This window comes from Geotrypetes seraphini, chromosome 2 (assembly GCF_902459505.1).
Source record: "Geotrypetes seraphini chromosome 2, aGeoSer1.1, whole genome shotgun sequence".
Lineage (NCBI taxonomy): Eukaryota > Metazoa > Chordata > Amphibia > Gymnophiona > Dermophiidae > Geotrypetes > Geotrypetes seraphini.
In genome coordinates this window covers 527,893,589-527,910,529 of record NC_047085.1, presented here as the reverse complement: position 1 = coordinate 527,910,529, position 16,941 = coordinate 527,893,589, and the positions used below count along the sequence as shown (strand labels likewise).

General features: G+C 44.5%; 1 protein-coding gene across 2 annotated transcripts in view; it reads right to left on the bottom strand.

The window, feature by feature from the left end:
- Window positions 1-16,941, bottom strand: part of AGAP3 (ArfGAP with GTPase domain, ankyrin repeat and PH domain 3) — a 597,692-nt gene that overhangs the window by 233,155 nt on the left and 347,596 nt on the right. For both annotated transcript variants that reach the window (XM_033932747.1, XM_033932746.1), the window contains exon 11: window positions 15,844-16,012. In XM_033932747.1, coding sequence (XP_033788638.1) covers window positions 15,844-16,012 — 169 coding nt within the window. The remainder of the gene's footprint in view (window positions 1-15,843; window positions 16,013-16,941) is intronic.

The following is a 16,941-nucleotide window of genomic DNA, read 5'->3' as shown; positions in this document are numbered from 1 at the left end:
TCCACGACCCTTTGGGTGAAAAAAAACTTCCTTGCATTTGTTTTGAACCTATCTCCCTTCAGTTTCTCAGAATGTCCCCTCGTATTTGCTGTCCCCTTCAGTCTAAAGAATCTGTCCCTATCCACCTTCTCTATGCCCCTCATGATCTTGAAAGTCTCTATCATATCTCCCCTGAGCCTCCTTTTCTCCAGAGAGAAGAGCCCCAGCCTATCCAACCTCTCGGCGTATGGGCAGTGTTCCAGCCCTTTTACCATTTTCGTTGCTCTCCTTTGGACTCTCTCAAGTACCGCCATGTCCTTCTTGAGGTGCGGCGACCAATACTGAACGCAGTACTCCAGATGTGGACGTACCATCGCTCGATACAAAGGCATGATGACTTCCCGTGTTCTGGTTGCTATGCCCTTCTTTATGATGCCTAGCATCCTGTTGGCTTTTTTCGAGGCTGCTGCGCACTGTGCAGATGGCTTCAGTGATGCATCCACCAGCACACCCAAGTCTCTCTCGAGTCTGCTGTCTCCCAACAATACCCCCCCTAATTTGTAGCTGAACAACGGGTTCTTTTTCCCTATATGCATGACCTTGCATTTGTCCACGTTGAAGCGCATTTGCCATTTGTTTGCCCAGTCTTCCAGCTTGTCCAGGTCCCTTTGTAGGTCCTCACACTCCTCCCTGGTCGTAACTCTGCCGCACAGTTTGGTATCGTCTGCGAATTTTATAACCTCACCCTTTGCCTCCTTTTCCAGGTCATTGATGAATATGTTAAAGAGTAAAGGCCCCAGCACCGATCCCTGTGGCACACCGCTCGTGACTCCCCGCCAGTCAGAATATTGACCCTTTACTCCAACCCTCTGCAGTCTTCCCGACAACCAGTGCTTGATCCATCTGTGCACATCCCCTCCCACCCCGTGGTTCCACAGCTTCTTAAGTAGCCTTTCATGTGGCACCTTGTCGAAAGCCTTTTGAAAGTCAAGGTAAATGATGTCTATGGGCTCCCCATTGTCCACCCGACTGCTTATTCCCTCAAAGAAGTACAGAAGGTTCGTTAGGCACGACCTTCCCTTACAGAATCCGTGCTGGCTTGTTCTCAGTAGGCCATTTCTCTCGATGTGCTCGCAAATGCCGTCCTTGATCATAGCTTCCACAATCTTCCCTATAATTGAAGTCAGGCTCACCGGCCTGTAGTTTCCGGGGTCACCCCTCGATCCTTTCTTGAAGATGGGTGTGACATTTGCCAATTTCCAGTCCTCCGGCACCTCACCAGTTTTCAAGGATAGGTTGCAAACATGTTGTATTGTGCCCGCTATTTCCTGTCTTAGTTCCTTCAGAACCCTTGGATGGATCCCGTCCGGGCCCGGTGATTTGCCGCATTTTAACCTGTCTATCTGTTTGAGGACATCCTCCTTACTTACCTCTATGTGCTCTAATTTTTCAGTCTGTTCCCCACTCATGAGCTCCTCTGAGTCTGGTATATTAGATTTGTCTTCGCTCGTGAAAACCGACGAGAAGAACGTGTTCAACCTCTCAGCTACCTCTTTATCCTCCTTAATCACTCCCTTCCTGTCCCCATCGTCCAACGGCCCTACTTCCTCTCTCGCTGGTCGCTTCCCCTTTACGTAACTGAAGAATGCCTTGAAGTTTTTCGCCTCCTTGGCCAGCCCCTCTTCGTATTTCCCTTTTGCTTTTCTAACCTCCCGGTGGCATTCCTTTTGGCATTTCCTGTGCGCCTGGTGATTTTCCTCTGTTGGGTCCTTTTTCCATCTCCGGAAAGATACTTTTTTGTCCTTTATCGCCCTCTTTACTTCTATTGACATCCAAACCTTGCATTGAAGTACTTGACATTGCGTGTACAACAAACTTTTAATAAACTTTAAATCTGATAAGTAGTGCGGACCATATACTTCCTCAGTTGGAAAGCAGAGGCAATGAGCTGTTGGAAAGCTGATGACTTGCATGAGGGAATGTACTTTTGAAAAGCTGAAAATTGTTTTATTAGGTATTTCAAATAAAACTAAAAATGAAAATTGCAATTTCCAGCTCGGTTGGCCAACATAGCATTCTGATAAAGGCGTTTGCCAAATTTGTCCATCGCCCTACCCTCTCTGCCAGGAGGGACAAATGCATAGACCCTAGCTCCTGAAGACTTCTTTAAAGTGGATTCTACCACCAAAGATTCTTGAAGGAGTTGAGGTTTTGCAAAACCTGGGAGAAGAACCACTCTGTATAAGGAGTCCAACTTTTTAGAAGAGAGAGAGTAGTTTCTAAATTCTTATAGAAGGTCTCTCTCAAGTTGTCATGTAGCGAAAGCTTTAGGAGATCTTTAGGAGGCTGATCGTAATCTAAAGCCTCCAAGAACTGCTTGGAATGTTTAGAGTCTACTTCCAGTGGAATGGAAAGATCTTCAGACATTGGTGAAGAAACCTGGAAAAAGAGGACCGCTCTGAAGTAGGACCTTGCAGAGAACGTTGAGGTGAAGTTGAATCCGATGAATCCTCATCATCAGAAGAGAGTGGTTCCTGCTCTGAGTCCCTAAACAAGTTGGAATCATGGATGGAAAGGAGATGGTGTCAAAGACCCAGAGTGGAAACCTCAAGATGCTTGGTCTTACTAGTGGCCTTCCTGGACTGCACCGGAGTTGCCTCTCTGGATATTTGTGTCAAGGATGACTGGTGCCGCAGAGTGGGATCGATCGACTCCCGTGTCAATGGTCTCCGCACCGGTGGAGCATCAAATGGAAGTGCGGTTGGTGTCGTTATTTGTTCAGACTGAACTGACACCTGGAGAGCTAGTGTCAACCTAGTCTGGAAAGTTGGTGCCGACATCAGCATTTGAAAATGCTTACCCAATTCCTCCCTAAGCAAATTGTCAATTTTCTGCTTAAGGGAGAGCACCAGTACCGTTGGCTTTTTCACCGGTACCACTGATGCAGCACTCCGGTCTGGGGATGAAGAAGCCGATGTTGAGGCACTCACCGAGATCGGGACTAGGTGCTTACAGGACTATTTCGAGGTCGGCATGGGACAGCCATTCACAGAGCAGCGCGGGACAAGGCAGGAAGCGAAAAACTCACATCTGCCTGCTTGCTGCTCTGCCGCTGCCGCTCAGGGGGAGAAAGCAGGAGAGAAGGGCAGGAAGCTGAAAGCTCCTGCACTACAGCGCTGGACCGCCATTCATGGAGCAGCAAGGCAGGAAGTGAAAAACTCATGCCTGCCTTCTTGCCGCTCCGACTCTGCCACTGCCGCTGTGGAGAAAGCCGGATGGAAGAGCAGGAGGCTGAAAGCTCCTGTCCTACAGTGCTGGACCGCCGGAGAAATTAAAGAAGGGGAAGGGTTTAGTTAGTATTCGCACCAAAAGATGCACCCTTATTTCCATCCACGTTTTGGGGGGGGGGGGGAATGCATCTTATACAGCGAAAAATACGGTACTTTTTTTTAAATCTCAAGGCAACTGCTCAGTTACGCCAAACAAACCAGCTCTTCATTTCCTACAATCTAGCTACCTGAGGAAAACCAGCATCAAAGAGAGCTCTCTCCTCTTGGATAGCACATTGCATCAATTTCTGCTACACAAGAGCATACCTACAACCGCCTGGTGCAATTGGGGCTCATAAAGTATGAGCTACAGTTTCTTCAATAGCAAATTTTAACTCCATTCCCATTGAAGATATTTGCAGGACTGCAACTTGATCCTCAATGCACTATTACCTGGATCAGAGCTTAGCACAAGATGTATGTTTTGATCAATCAGTCTTACAGACCTTGTTTGCACTGTGACTATTTTTACCACCACCCATCTCCTTCAAGCTCAGGACTCACCAACAAGTGTGCCTGCATATCCCCAGCTTGTTTCCGGAGAAAACAAAGTTGCTTACCTGTAACAGGTGTTCTCCGTAAACAGCACAGGAATGAAGCCACACTTGCCCGCCCTCCATCCCCTTGTCTCAATTCTTACTGAATATAAAATCAATTTCTGGCAGAAATTTAAGTATAAACTTGACACACCACACTTTGCCTACCACAAGGCCGGTAGTTTGTCTGGAACAGTTTATGGTAATGGCACAGTATGGGGTATAGTGTTAGTTAGGCCTATTTTTAATATTAATTCTCAAGCGACCAGAAACTACATTTATCCGGCATCTATCAAGCCCCATACGTGCGGTGAACTGAGCATCTACTGTATTAATGCCCCTATACAAGTAATTAGTGAAGCCACACTTTATGCACTCTCTGCAGTTTTGGAGGGCATATGTCATTAAGGACATAAAACGTGATAAAAATGGTATGCAGTTTGTGCGAAAAGACATGAAAAGAGACTTGAACACCTAAATATGTATAAAGAAGAAATAGGAGAGACATGATACAAACATTGAAAATATTTGAGAAGCTTTAACACAAAAAAAAATCTTTTACAGAGATGGGGAAGCAACTTTCGGTTGCATAAGAGGAGAAGCTTCCGCCCACACACACGCGACTGCAGGCAGGCTTGGCCGGCTTTGAGCAAGTTACTTTACTAACGCGCCGCGAAGGTAAGGGGGAAGGAGGGAGATTCTCAGGCCACGCAAGGGGTGCTGAAGGGTGGTGAGGTGGCGAGAGGGAAGGATGGTGGTGGGGAGAAGACGATGAAGGGAAAAAATGGGAAAGGCAGAGTGGGGAGAAGACGCTGAAGGGAAAAAATGAGGAAGGCAAAGTGGGCTGAAGACGCTGAACAGAAATGGGGAAGACAGAGTGGGGAGAAGATGCTGAAGGGAAATGGGGATGACAGATTGGAAAGAAGACACAGAAGGGAAATGGGGAACAGAGAGAGGGGAGAAGACACTGGAAGGGAAGAAGACAGAGATGCCAGACTATGGGGGCAGCAGAGGGAAGATAGGTGCCAGACCAATTGGGGGGCGGGGAAGGGAGAGGCACAGTAACAGAGTATATGGAAGACGATGAGCGAAGACAGACAGTGGATGGAAGAAATTGAATAAGATGAGGAAAGCAGAAACCAAACAACAACAAAGGTAAAAAAAAAATATTCTATTTATTTATTTCCTTTTTTTTGCTTTAGGATAAAGTAGTATATTAGTTGTATTGATAAAAATTTATAAACAAAGCCCTGCCAGCTGAACATCTCTTTCTCCAGTTCAACAGCAGAACTTTGATTTATAAGGAAGGAAAAAGCTAAATATTGCAGTACTGAGGCTTGTATTGATGCTGCGGGGATAGTAGTTGCAGGGATGGGGCTGGGACAGTGGTCGCGGGGACAGGGCGGTGACAGGGACTGTGGTCACGGGGACAAATTTTCCCCCGTGTCATTCTCTACCTCAAACTACACTGCTGCCAGGAGGGGGCAGTGCTTCACTATTATTTTCAATCAATGTGCTATGAGGAGGGTAACATCATTATTAGAGCATTGGATGGGTTATTGTTGTTTCGGAAGGCATTGAAAACAAATATGCTCTGAATTTGGTTCCATGAATGTTAGAGAGTGGCATGTACTGGAATTATAGCTTTTTCTTGTATGCTCTTTTGATGGACCGATGTAAATTACTAGATGAGTTTCAGTAATCTAATTAATGAGGACTTTTATATCTTATTATTATGTATATAAATGTCCTGAGCTCTTTGGGGAGGAAGGGCTAAAGAACTTCTGAAACCTGTACTGGTAATGAATGTGAATCTCCTGCAGCCACACTTTGGACTGTATCAAATATGACTCCTTTAATCTGAAGGGCGTGTTGGCAAATTGCTAAGTGCTTAAGAAGCTGTGGAACCACGGGGTGGGAGGGGATGTGCACAGATGGATCAAGCACTGGTTGTCGGGTAGACTGCAGAGGGTCGGAGTAAAGGGTCAATATTCTGACTGACTCCCCGCCAGTCAGAATATTGACCCTTTACTCCGACCCTCTGCAGTCTACCCGACAACCAGTGCTTGATCCATCTGTGCACATCCCCTCCCACCCCGTGGTTCCACAGCTTCTTAAGCAGCCTTTCAAAAGGCTTTCGACAAGGTGCCACATGAAAGGCTGCTTAAGAAGCTGTAGAACCACGGGGTGGGAGGGGATGTGCACAGATGGATCAAGCACTGGTTGTCGGGTAGACTGCAGAGGGTCGGAGTAAAGGGTCAATATTCTGACTGGCGGGGAGTCACAAGCGGTGTGCCACAGGGGTCGGTGCTGGGGCCGTTACTCTTTAACATATTTATTAATGACCTGGAAAAGGAGGCAAAGTGCGAGGTTATAAAATTTGCAGACGATACCAAACTGTGCGGCAGAGTTAAGACCAGGGAGGAGTGTGAGGACCTACAAAGGGACCTGGACAAGCTGGAAGACTGGGCAAACAAATGGCAAATGCGCTTTAACGTGGACAAATGCAAGGTCATGCATATAGGGAAAAAGAACCCGTTGTTCAACTACAAATTGGGGGGGGTATTGTTGGGAGACAGCAGACTTGAGAGAGACTTGGGTGTGCTGGTGGATGCATCACTGAAGCCATCTGCACAGTGCGCAGCAGCCTCGAAAAAAGCCAACAGGATGCTGGGCATCATAAAGAGGGGCATAACAACCAGAACACGGGAAGTCATCATGCCATTGTATCGAGTGATGGTGCGTCCACATCTGGAATACTGCATTCAGTATTGGTCGCCACACCTCAAGAAGGACATGGCGGTACTTGAGAGAGTCCAAAGGAGAGCAACGAAAATGGTAAAAGGGCTGGAACACTGCCCATACGCTGAGAGGTTGGATAGGCTGGGGCTCTTCTCTCTGGAAAAAAGGAGGCTCAGGGGAGATATGATAGAGACCTTCAAGATCATGAGGGGCATAGAGAGGGTGGATAGGGACAGATTCTTCAGGCTGAAGGGGACAACAAGTACGAGGGGGCATTCGGAGAAACTGAAGGGAGATAGGTTCAAAACAAATGCAAGGAAGTTTTTTTTCACCCAAAGGGTCGTGGACACTTGGAATGCGCTACCGGAGGAAGTGATCAGGCAGAGTACGGTACAGGGATTCAAACAGGGATTGGACGGATTCATGAGGGATAAAGGGATCGTGGGATACTGAGGGAGGAGCTGGGAGGTAACACAAGTATAGAAAGCTAACCAAGTAATGAGTATAGAAACCAAACCAGGTCATGCATGTGCAAGACTGGAAGGTTAGGACTTCGATAGGAAGACAGGACTTAAATGAGAAACCAAGGTGGCAAGGGAGCCTCTTCTGGTGATACAGACAGGTCGTGACCAGTTTGGGCCGCCGCGGGAGCGGACTGCTGGGCAGGATAGACCTATGGTCTGACCCGGCGGAGGCACTGCTTATGTTCTTATGTTCCTCTATGAAATGGCGAACACAGCTCTGGCAGCCTTCAGTTGAATATTGAATGGTTCCTACATTCGATGCCTCAGATTTTGACTCACATGAATAGTACTTTTCTCTTTAGATCTTTACATTCTCTAAATAGCTTGACTGGTAGCATGCCACAAGGAAAGCAGAGTTAATATTGTAATCAGCCTGTAAAAAGCAGAGTGGCACAGGGGAACTTTGATTCAGATTGAATTGGGGCTACAGGAATATTTTGCATGCAGAACCTGGAAAGAAGAAAATCAATTTTAAAAAGCAGCAAATGTCGGGATCTTCAAACGAGTTAAGTGACATTTTGGAAAGCTATTTCACAGAGTAGTAACTCCAGAACACACATCATAGGCAGAAATCAGCAGAGGCTCAGTTAAGAAAATGCATGGCAGTAATCACTGCAACCAAGAGAACAGCAGAGACGAAAGTTCACTGGGAAATTGTAGCCAAGGCTCTCAGTAAATAAAGACCGCATTCGACCATCCAGCACATAATTTCAACTTTCTCCCGATATCTCATCTTGTCTTTTTAACTGACCTCTGAACTATCGAAGCATCTCTCTCTGAAGCACGCCTTCTTTGCGAATATATGGGATTCTGCCAGGTAACAAGATCCTGGGCTAGATGACCCATCGGTCTGACCCAATATGGCTAATCTTAAGTTATGTTGACCTCCATCCCCATCATTGGTAGGATGCAATCAGCCTCGTCATATTCAACTTTGATTCTTACAAGATCAATATCTAATCCATGTGTTTTCCTAACAAAATTACTGAATTTGCTGCCTGCAATTCAAATCAGTTGCTCTCTGTCTTTTAAATGGCTTTATTTCTTAAGTTGCAAAGATTACTACTAGCTTTTATAGTGGTATCTCGGAATCTGAACTTAATCCGTTTCAGAACCCCGTTCGAGTTCCAAAATATTTGCGTTCCAAGACTATTTTTCCCATTGAAAATAATAGAAACTGGATTAATTCGTTCCTTGGTCCCACAAACTCAGATTTTCAAATAAATTTAACAGTAAAACACTCAATTTCTTCTTGCTCTTATTTTCCGCTGGACACATGGCTAATATAGATGGCCTGAGGCTATGCAGGAACAATGCGCTGTGGCACAGAAGCAAGATCGGCAACTGCAAGCGGTGCTTAGCCCAAAGCTTCCCTCTGACGCGAACCACCCAGGCTTTGGGCTGAGCAACGCTTGCCGTTCCCGTACGTTCAGATTCCAAGTTGTTCGAGTTCTGGGGCGTTCGGATTCCGAGGAACCACTGTATATGGTTTCATGTCTCTGTCACATCACTGTCTCCTTCTCCTCTAGGCTACACATATTTAGATTTATGTTTATTGTACATTTGATATCCCGATTAATGCAAAAGGTCAAAGCAGCTCACAATCTAGTTAAAGTACCTGACTGAAATAAAAGATATAATAAAATTTATAGAATAAATATAGCACAAGAAATAAAAACAACAAAATAATTCAAAATCGAGAAAGGAAATAAGGGCAATAAAAGAAAAAAATACTTCCACTGCTTTGGCACCATCTCTCGAGACTGCCTTTTATATTTTTGGTTTTATGTTGCCCATACGTGGATACAGTATTCACAATATTCTATATGTGAAGAAAATAAATAAAAACAAGAGAAAAAGGAAGCCGATATGGTTCTCCAAACTAGTGGCGGAGAAAATAAAGGCAAAAGAGTTGGCGTTCGTGAAATATAAAAAAACGCAAGAAGAAGAGTATAGAAAGGACTACCAGGTGAAACTGAAAGAAGCCAAGAGCGAGATACGTCTGGCAAAAGTTCAGGCGGAAGAACAAATGGCTAAAAATGTAAAAAAGGGAGACAAAAATTTTTTCAGATATATTAGTGACAGGAGGAAGATGAAAAATGGAATTGCTAAACTAAAAGATGCTGGGAACCGATATGTGGAGAGTGATGAGGAAAAAGCAAATATGCTAAACAAATACTTCTGTTCTGTGTTCACAGAAGAAAATCCTGGAGAAGGACCGAGATTGTCTGGCAAAGTTACACGAGAAAATGGAGTAGATTCTGCGCCGTTCACGGAGGAGGGTGTTTATGAGCAACTTGAAAAACTGAAGGTGGACAAAGCGATGGGACCAGACGGGATCCATCCCAGGATACTAAGGGAGCTCAGAGAGGTTCTGGCGAGTCCTATTAAAGACTTGTTCAACAAATCTCTGGAGACGGGAGTGATTCCTGGGGATTGGAGGAGAGCGGATGTGGTCCCTATTCATAAAAGTGGTCAAAGGGATGAAGCAGGAAACTACAGGCCGGTGAGCCTCACTTCAGTTGTTGGAAAAATAATGGAAGTGTTGCTGAAAGAAAGGATAGTGTATTTCCTTGAATCTAATGGGTTACAGGATCCGAGGCAACATGGCTTTACAAAAGGTAAATCGTGCCAAACGAACCTGATTGAATTTTTTGATTGGGTGACCAGAGAGCTGGATCGAGGACATATGCTAGATGTAATTTACTTGGATTTCAGCAAAGCCTTTGATACAGTTCCTCATAGGAGGCTGTTGAACAAACTTGAAGGGCTGAAGTTAGGACCCAAAGTGGTGAACTGGGTCAGAAACTGGCTGTCGGACAGACGCCAGAGGGTGGTGGTTAATGGAAGTCACTCGAAGGAAGGAAAAGTGACTAGTGGAGTCCCTCAGGGTTCGGTGCTGGCCAATCCTGTTCAATATGTATGTAAGTGACATTGCTGAAGGGTTAGAAGGAAAAGTGTGCCTTTTTGCAGATGATACCAAGATTTGTAACAGAGTAGACACCGAAGAGGGAGTGGAAAATATGAAAAAGGATCTGCAAAAGTTAGAGGAATGGTCTAATGCCTGGCAACTAAAATTCAATGCAAAGAAATGCAGAGTAATGCATTTGGGGATTAATAATAGGAAGGAACCGTATATGCTGGGAGGAGAGAAGCTGATATGCACTGACGGGGAGAGGGACCTTGGGGTGATAGTGTCCGAAGATCTAAAGGCGAAAAAACAGTGTGACAAGGCAGTGGCTGCTGTCAGAAGGATGCTGGGCTGTATAAAGAGAGGCGTAGCCAGTAGAAGGAAGAAGGTGTTGATGCCCCTGTACAGGTCATTGGTGAGGCCCCACTTGGAGTATTGTGATCAGTTTTGGAGACCATATCTGGCGAAAGACGTAAGAAGACTTGAGGCGGTCCAGAGGAGGGCGACGAAAATGATAGGAGGCTTGCGCCAGAAGACGTATGAGGAGAGACTGGAAGCCCTGAATATGTATACCCTAGAGGAAAGGAGAGACAGGGGAGATATGATTCAGACGTTCAAATACTTGAAGGGTATTAACGTAGAACAAAATCTTTTCCAGAGAAATGAAAACCAGAGGACATAATTTGAGGTTGAGGGGTGGTAGATTCAGGGGCAATGTTAGGAAATTCTACTTTATGGAGAAGGTAGTGGATGCCTGGAATGCACTCCCGAGAGAGGTGGTGGAGAGGAAAATGGTGACTGAGTTCAAAGAAGCTTGGGATGAACACAGAAGATCTAGAATCAGAAAATAATATTAAATACTGAACTAAGGCCAGTACTGGGCAGACTTGCACAGTCTGTGTCTGTATATGGCTGTTTGGGGGAGGATGGGCTGGAGAGGGCTTCAATGGCTGGGAGGGTGTAGATGGGCTGGAGTAGGTTTTGACAGAGATTTCGGCAGTTGGAACCCAAGCACAGTACTGAGTAGAGCTTTGGATTCCTGCCCAGAAATAGCTAACAAGAAAAAATTTAAATTGAATCAGGTTGGGCAGACTGGATGGACCATTCAGGTCTTTATCTGCCATCATCTACTATGTATGTTACTATAGTAAGAGCTGCAGGCTCAAGTCCAGAGTTGCTCCTTGTGACCCTGGGGAAATCACTTAATCCTCCATTGCTCCAAGTACGCTAGATAGATTGTGAGCCCGCCAGGACAGATGAGGTAATTGCGGAATCCACTGTTCTAGGATTTAAGGGTAAACTAGATGCACATCTCCTTATGAGAAGCTTAGAGTGATATGGGGACTAAAACTATGCCAGGGTACACCTGGCGGGGCCTCTGTGAGTGCAGATTGCCGGATTTGATGGACCTAGGGTCTGATCCGGAGATGGCAATTCTTATGTTCTTATGTACTTGAATGTAAAACCGCTTAGATAAGGCAAGCTTCAAGTAATTTACAGTTAAGGAAGATGTTAAAAACTGTTTAGACCTTTGTTTGCTTGTTAATTGGCGAGAAGACTTGATACTTAAGGTTTTACAGTGGAGTTTAGTAAGTTGAAGTGTTTATTTTTGTCATGCGTTTTTTTGTTTAATTTTAAAAGTGAAGTGGAAGTAAGGAAGAATTATGGAATTACAGGCTGGTAAGTCTGACTTCTGTGGTGAGCAAATTAATGGAAACACTTTTAAAACAAAGAATGGTCAAGTTTCTGGAATCCTGTGGATTACAGGGCCGGAGGCAACATGGATTCACTAGAAGTAGGTCTTGTCAGACAAATCTGATCAATTTCTTTGACTGGGTGACCAGAGAATTGGGTAGAGGATGAGCGCTAGATGTGGTGGATTTAGATTTTAGCAAAGCCTTTGACAGTGTTCCACACAGATGTCTAATAAATAAACTGAGTGCCCTTGGGGTGGGTCAAGAACTGGTTGAGTGGAAGGCGACACAGGGTAGTGATCAGTGGAGATCGCTCTGAGGAAAGCGATGCTACCAGTGGTGTGCCTCAAGATTCTGTTCTTTTTAACATTTTTATAAACGATATTGCTGAAGGGTTGTTGGGTAAGATTTGCCTCTTTGCGGATGATACCAAAATCTGCAATAGAGTAGACACGCCGGATGGTATGAATAATATGAAGAAAGACCTGGTGAAGCTTGACGAATGGTCTGAAATTTGGCAGCTAAAATTTAATGCTAAGAAATGCAAGGTCATGCACTTGGGCTGCAAAAACCCGAGAGAACGGTACAGTTTAGGGGGTGAAGAAATTATGTGCACGACAGAAGAGGTGTGATGATCGTAAGGTGGCCAAACAGGTTGAAAAGGTGACGGCGAAAGCTAGAAGGATGCTAGGTTGCGAAAGGTATGGACAGTAGGAAAAAGGAGGTATTGATGCCCCTGTATATGATTTTGGTGAGACCTCATTTAGAATATTGTGTACAATTCTGGAGGCCGCACCTTCAAAAAGATATAAAAAGGATGGAGTCGGTCCAGAGGAAGGCTATTAAAATGGTGTGTGGTCTTCACGATAAGGCCTAAGGGAACAGACTTAAAGATCTCAATCTGTATACTTTGGAGCAAAGGAGGAAGAGGGGAGATATGATAGAGACGTTTAAATACCTACGTAATGGAAATGCGCATGAGTCGAGTCTCTTTCATTTGAAAGGAAACTCTGCAATGAGAGGGCATAGGATGAAGTTAAGAGGTGATAGGCTCCGGAGTAATCTGAGGAAATACTTTTTTAAAGAAATGGTGGTAGATGCGTGGAACAGTCTCCCGGAAGAAGTGGTGGAGACAGAGACTGTGTCTGAATTCAAGAAAGCCAACCAATAGAAGGGATGTGTAGGAATAGGATAGAAAGATTCAATAGCTGCAGACAATCCGAACCCGACTGCATGATGGGGATAAAGGAAGCCATCAGGGGAGACTACAATTCACCAGCAATCCCTCCTGGATGCCATGACTTCTCTGGCTTTCCTCTCCTATGTTCCTCATGCACAGAGCTATCAATTCCCTTTATTTCCTGTGATGCCTGTCAGGGACCTCTGTCCTTTCCCACATGCACTGCTTCTCTTGAAGAAATAGTTTTTACCTTTCCTTTGGTAATTCTCTCTCATTACATTTGAAATTCTACAATCAGTGCGCTCTGTAATTGTCGAATTTGATGCTAATGATTAATGAATTAAACATGGACCTATCAATTAGTCCTCAGAGAATAATTCTGCATAAAGCAGTGGATAATGTAATTACAGTAACACAGATAATGAGATGTTAACATCCATGGAGCCCAATCTGACTTGATCATATCACACTAGGCAATCTCTGCCTCCAGCAGTTTCTGCAAAGCTGAATCCCAGCAATAACAGCAACCAAAGCTAAGTTCAAACCAACATGGGGCATGGAAAGGGATAGGGCAAATGCGAGAAGAGATTTATCTAGCACAGTGGTTCCAAACTCTGTCCTAGAGGACCACCAGCCAGGCAGGTTTTCAGGATAGCCCTAATGAATATGCATGAAAGAGAACCTGACTGGCTAGTGGTCCTCCAGGACAGGGTTGGGGACCACTGGTCTAGCAAATCTGAGCAAACACAATGGACAAGGCTATGAAGTCCGGGAATCCCCTCCAGGAGCGCCATCCCAAACAGAATCTGCAGGATTTTCCTCCTTCCACCCCGCAAACTGTGTACTTGCCAGCAGCTAGCAGAAGAGGCTTTCCTCTGACCAGCCCTCTTTTCTTTTATAGATATATATAAGGAAAAAGAGAGGCTTTACACATCAATTAAACAGAAATTAAAACAAAAACAAATAGTGCTCAATATAAAATTACCAGTCTCTCAATGAAGTCCACAATATGGGAGAAGCAATTCACAATCTATCATGGGATCTGATATATAACAAGGAAACACACAAAAATTGTTAGTGTAGGGTTACATCTTCTACATTATTAAAGGACCTACGTCACTGTGAAGGCACTGGAAGGAATTACTCCTTTCCCCTCTAGCAAAAACCGTAACTGAGAGGGATCAAAGAAAATGTATGAATGTTGATCCAAAAGGATCAAACATTTACAAGGCTATCTACCCTGAAATTTAGCCCCCAGAGAGAGAGAGTAAGGATTGTCTCAATTGTAGGAACCCTTTCCTTCTGGTCTGAGTTAACTTTGAGACATCTGGGAACATGGAGATCTTAGAGTCCATAAAGGTCACTTCTTTAAGCCTAAAAAAACAGCCTAAGAAGTGTCTCTTTGTCTTGTTGACCCGAAGTTACCAGAAGTGTGGAGTGTGAAATGACTTTGTCCATTGGACTGGATGAATCAGGTGAAATCTGAGGTTGAGAAGCCTTCTTAGATCCTGGAAGGTAATATGTAAAGGTGGCAAACCAGTCTCTGAGTATTTGAACGATTCCTTAAGTAATTTAGAAAATAAATCTCTAGGAGACATTGCTAGGACTTTAGGAAAGTTAAGTATTCTCAAATTTAACATTTTAGTAGAATTTTCCATATTTTCAACTTTCCTATCTTGCGTCAAGGTAGTTTGAGTCTTTTGTAGCCCTTGAACCCATTGGTTCAAGCGGTCTTCTGACGCAACTTCCTTTTGCTGTGCGGGAGTGATGCAGCATAGGGAAAGCCTCGGAAGACTTATTTTACTAGCTGCCAGCAACTGCAAAGTTTGTAGAAGAAAGGTGGAGGGGATAGCAAGACCCGAGAGCTGGGAAAGGAAGACAGGAGGCAGGCTGCATATAATGGAAAGAGAAGGGAGGAAAGACACATTGCATATAAAGAGAAGAGGGGAGATACACTGCACATACATAGTAAAACGGTCCATCCAGTCTGCCACAAAGGTGGCCAGAGTCACCCCTGCCACCCTGTACAGGCCCCCACTCACCCATGGGAAAATCACCACCATGCCAACCTACAGCAGCTTAGACTGATACAAAGAGCTGCATGTGACCAGGATGAGGAGGGTGTAGAGTAGTGGTTAAAGCTACAGCCTCAGCACCCTGAGGTTGTGGGTTCAAATTCCACGCTGCTCCTTGTGACCCTGGGCAAGCCACTTAATTCCCCCCATTGCCCCAGGTACATTACATAGACTGTGAGCCCACCAGGACAAACAGGGAAAAATGCTCGAGTACCTGATATGTAACCCGATCTGAGTTAGAAAAAGTTTAAGGAAGAGCGTCCAAGATGATAAAGGGGATGGATCTCCTCTCGTATAAGGAAAGACTAAAAAGGGCTCTTCAGCTTGGAAAAGAGACGGCTGAGGGGAGATAGGATTGAAGTCTACAAAATCCTGAGTGGAGTAGAACGGGTACAAGTGGATCGATTTTTCATTCCGTCAATAGGAGGAATTTGTTTTCCACTCAGATAATAGTTAAGCTCTGGAACGTGTTGCCAGAGGATGTGGTAAGAGCAGATAGCGTCGCTGGTTTTAAGAAAGATTTGGACATGGGGGAAGCCACTGCTTGCCCTGGATCGGTAGCAGGGAATACTGCTACTCCTTGGGTTCTGGCCAGGTACTAGGGACCTGGATTGGCCACCGTGAGAACGGGCTACTGGGCTGAGCCAGTATGGCTATTCTTATGTTCGCCTTACTTACTACTGTATAAGATTAACATCTTGCAACCTCCTATTTATTTTAATTATTTGGATTTCTTAACCGTCTTTTCCTAAAGAGATTCACCCAAAGTGGGTTACAGGAATTCTTAAGTATTTTCCTAATTGTGGTACCTGGGGAAATGGAGCTCTAACCACTGCACACATTTGGGGGGGAGAGAGTTGTGAACGGCATTACCTGTGTTGATTGAGAGCTGAGTGGGGCTTTTGTCCTTCGCCAGTCCATTCGTCTTCGGGCTAGCACTAGGAGCCCCACCTGCTATGGCCCTTGGCGGCCTCTTTCCTGGCACTTTCACTGTTGTCCTCAACAAGTCGATTTCCTTGCCATGAACATTCTGCATATAATCCTAAGAGAGAGACACAATAAAGAATCTTTCTAGAAGTGTGGTTTCTTTTCTTAACATTTTCAATTTTATAAATCAAGTATAATAATTAGAACTTGAATCAGATCAGAGCTTCATAAGAAGAAGAAAAAAGTAATATATCCACTATTTAGTTCACAATATTGAGAGAGATCAACAATCATCATACGAGTAGCAGCATTGGTTATAGTTACCACTCTTCTTGCGCCTAAAGAAATTCTGACAGTTGTTTTGGCTCAAAGAAAAGAAAATTCTTATTTTGATATGTAATATAATATTTGGCAGGAAATTTCAACAAAAATACACCTCCCAAGGCTAGGATTCTTGGTCTTAAAACCAAGAATTCTTTCCTTCGCCGCTAAGATTTCTGAGAAATGTCAGGAAAACTACAAACATTAGAGCTCAGAAACTGATCATTAATATGACGGAAGTATAAACGAAGAATATATTCTCTATCACTTTCCAAAGTGAGAGTTATCAACATGGTTTTCTATTTTTGATCATCATTTCCAAGGAATCCTGTTTCCCTTTCTAACTTAGCGCTCTCAAAGTCTGTGTGCAAAAAAACTCATGCATGTCATTTTGCAAATCACATGTTCAGATTCTTTTTAACTCCCCCCCCCCCCAAAATCCAAAAAGAGGTACATAAAGTGGAGGCCAGCATGTACTCGTCTAGTTATTTAAGAAATGTTTTATGCCATTTCTTGTGGCCAGAACCTGGACCTCGGAGGCTTCATAATTCATGGCGCCAATATGTGAAAATGATTGAGGGTGCTGAACTCTAAACTCACAACAAATTTCCCCTCACCCAGCAAAGACCTGGTCATGAATGAGCAGCCTGTATGTCAATGTCAACGGCAGGACAGCTCCTCAGCATGAAGGTTAAAGATACAGCCTCAGCTGAGCTCCCCTGG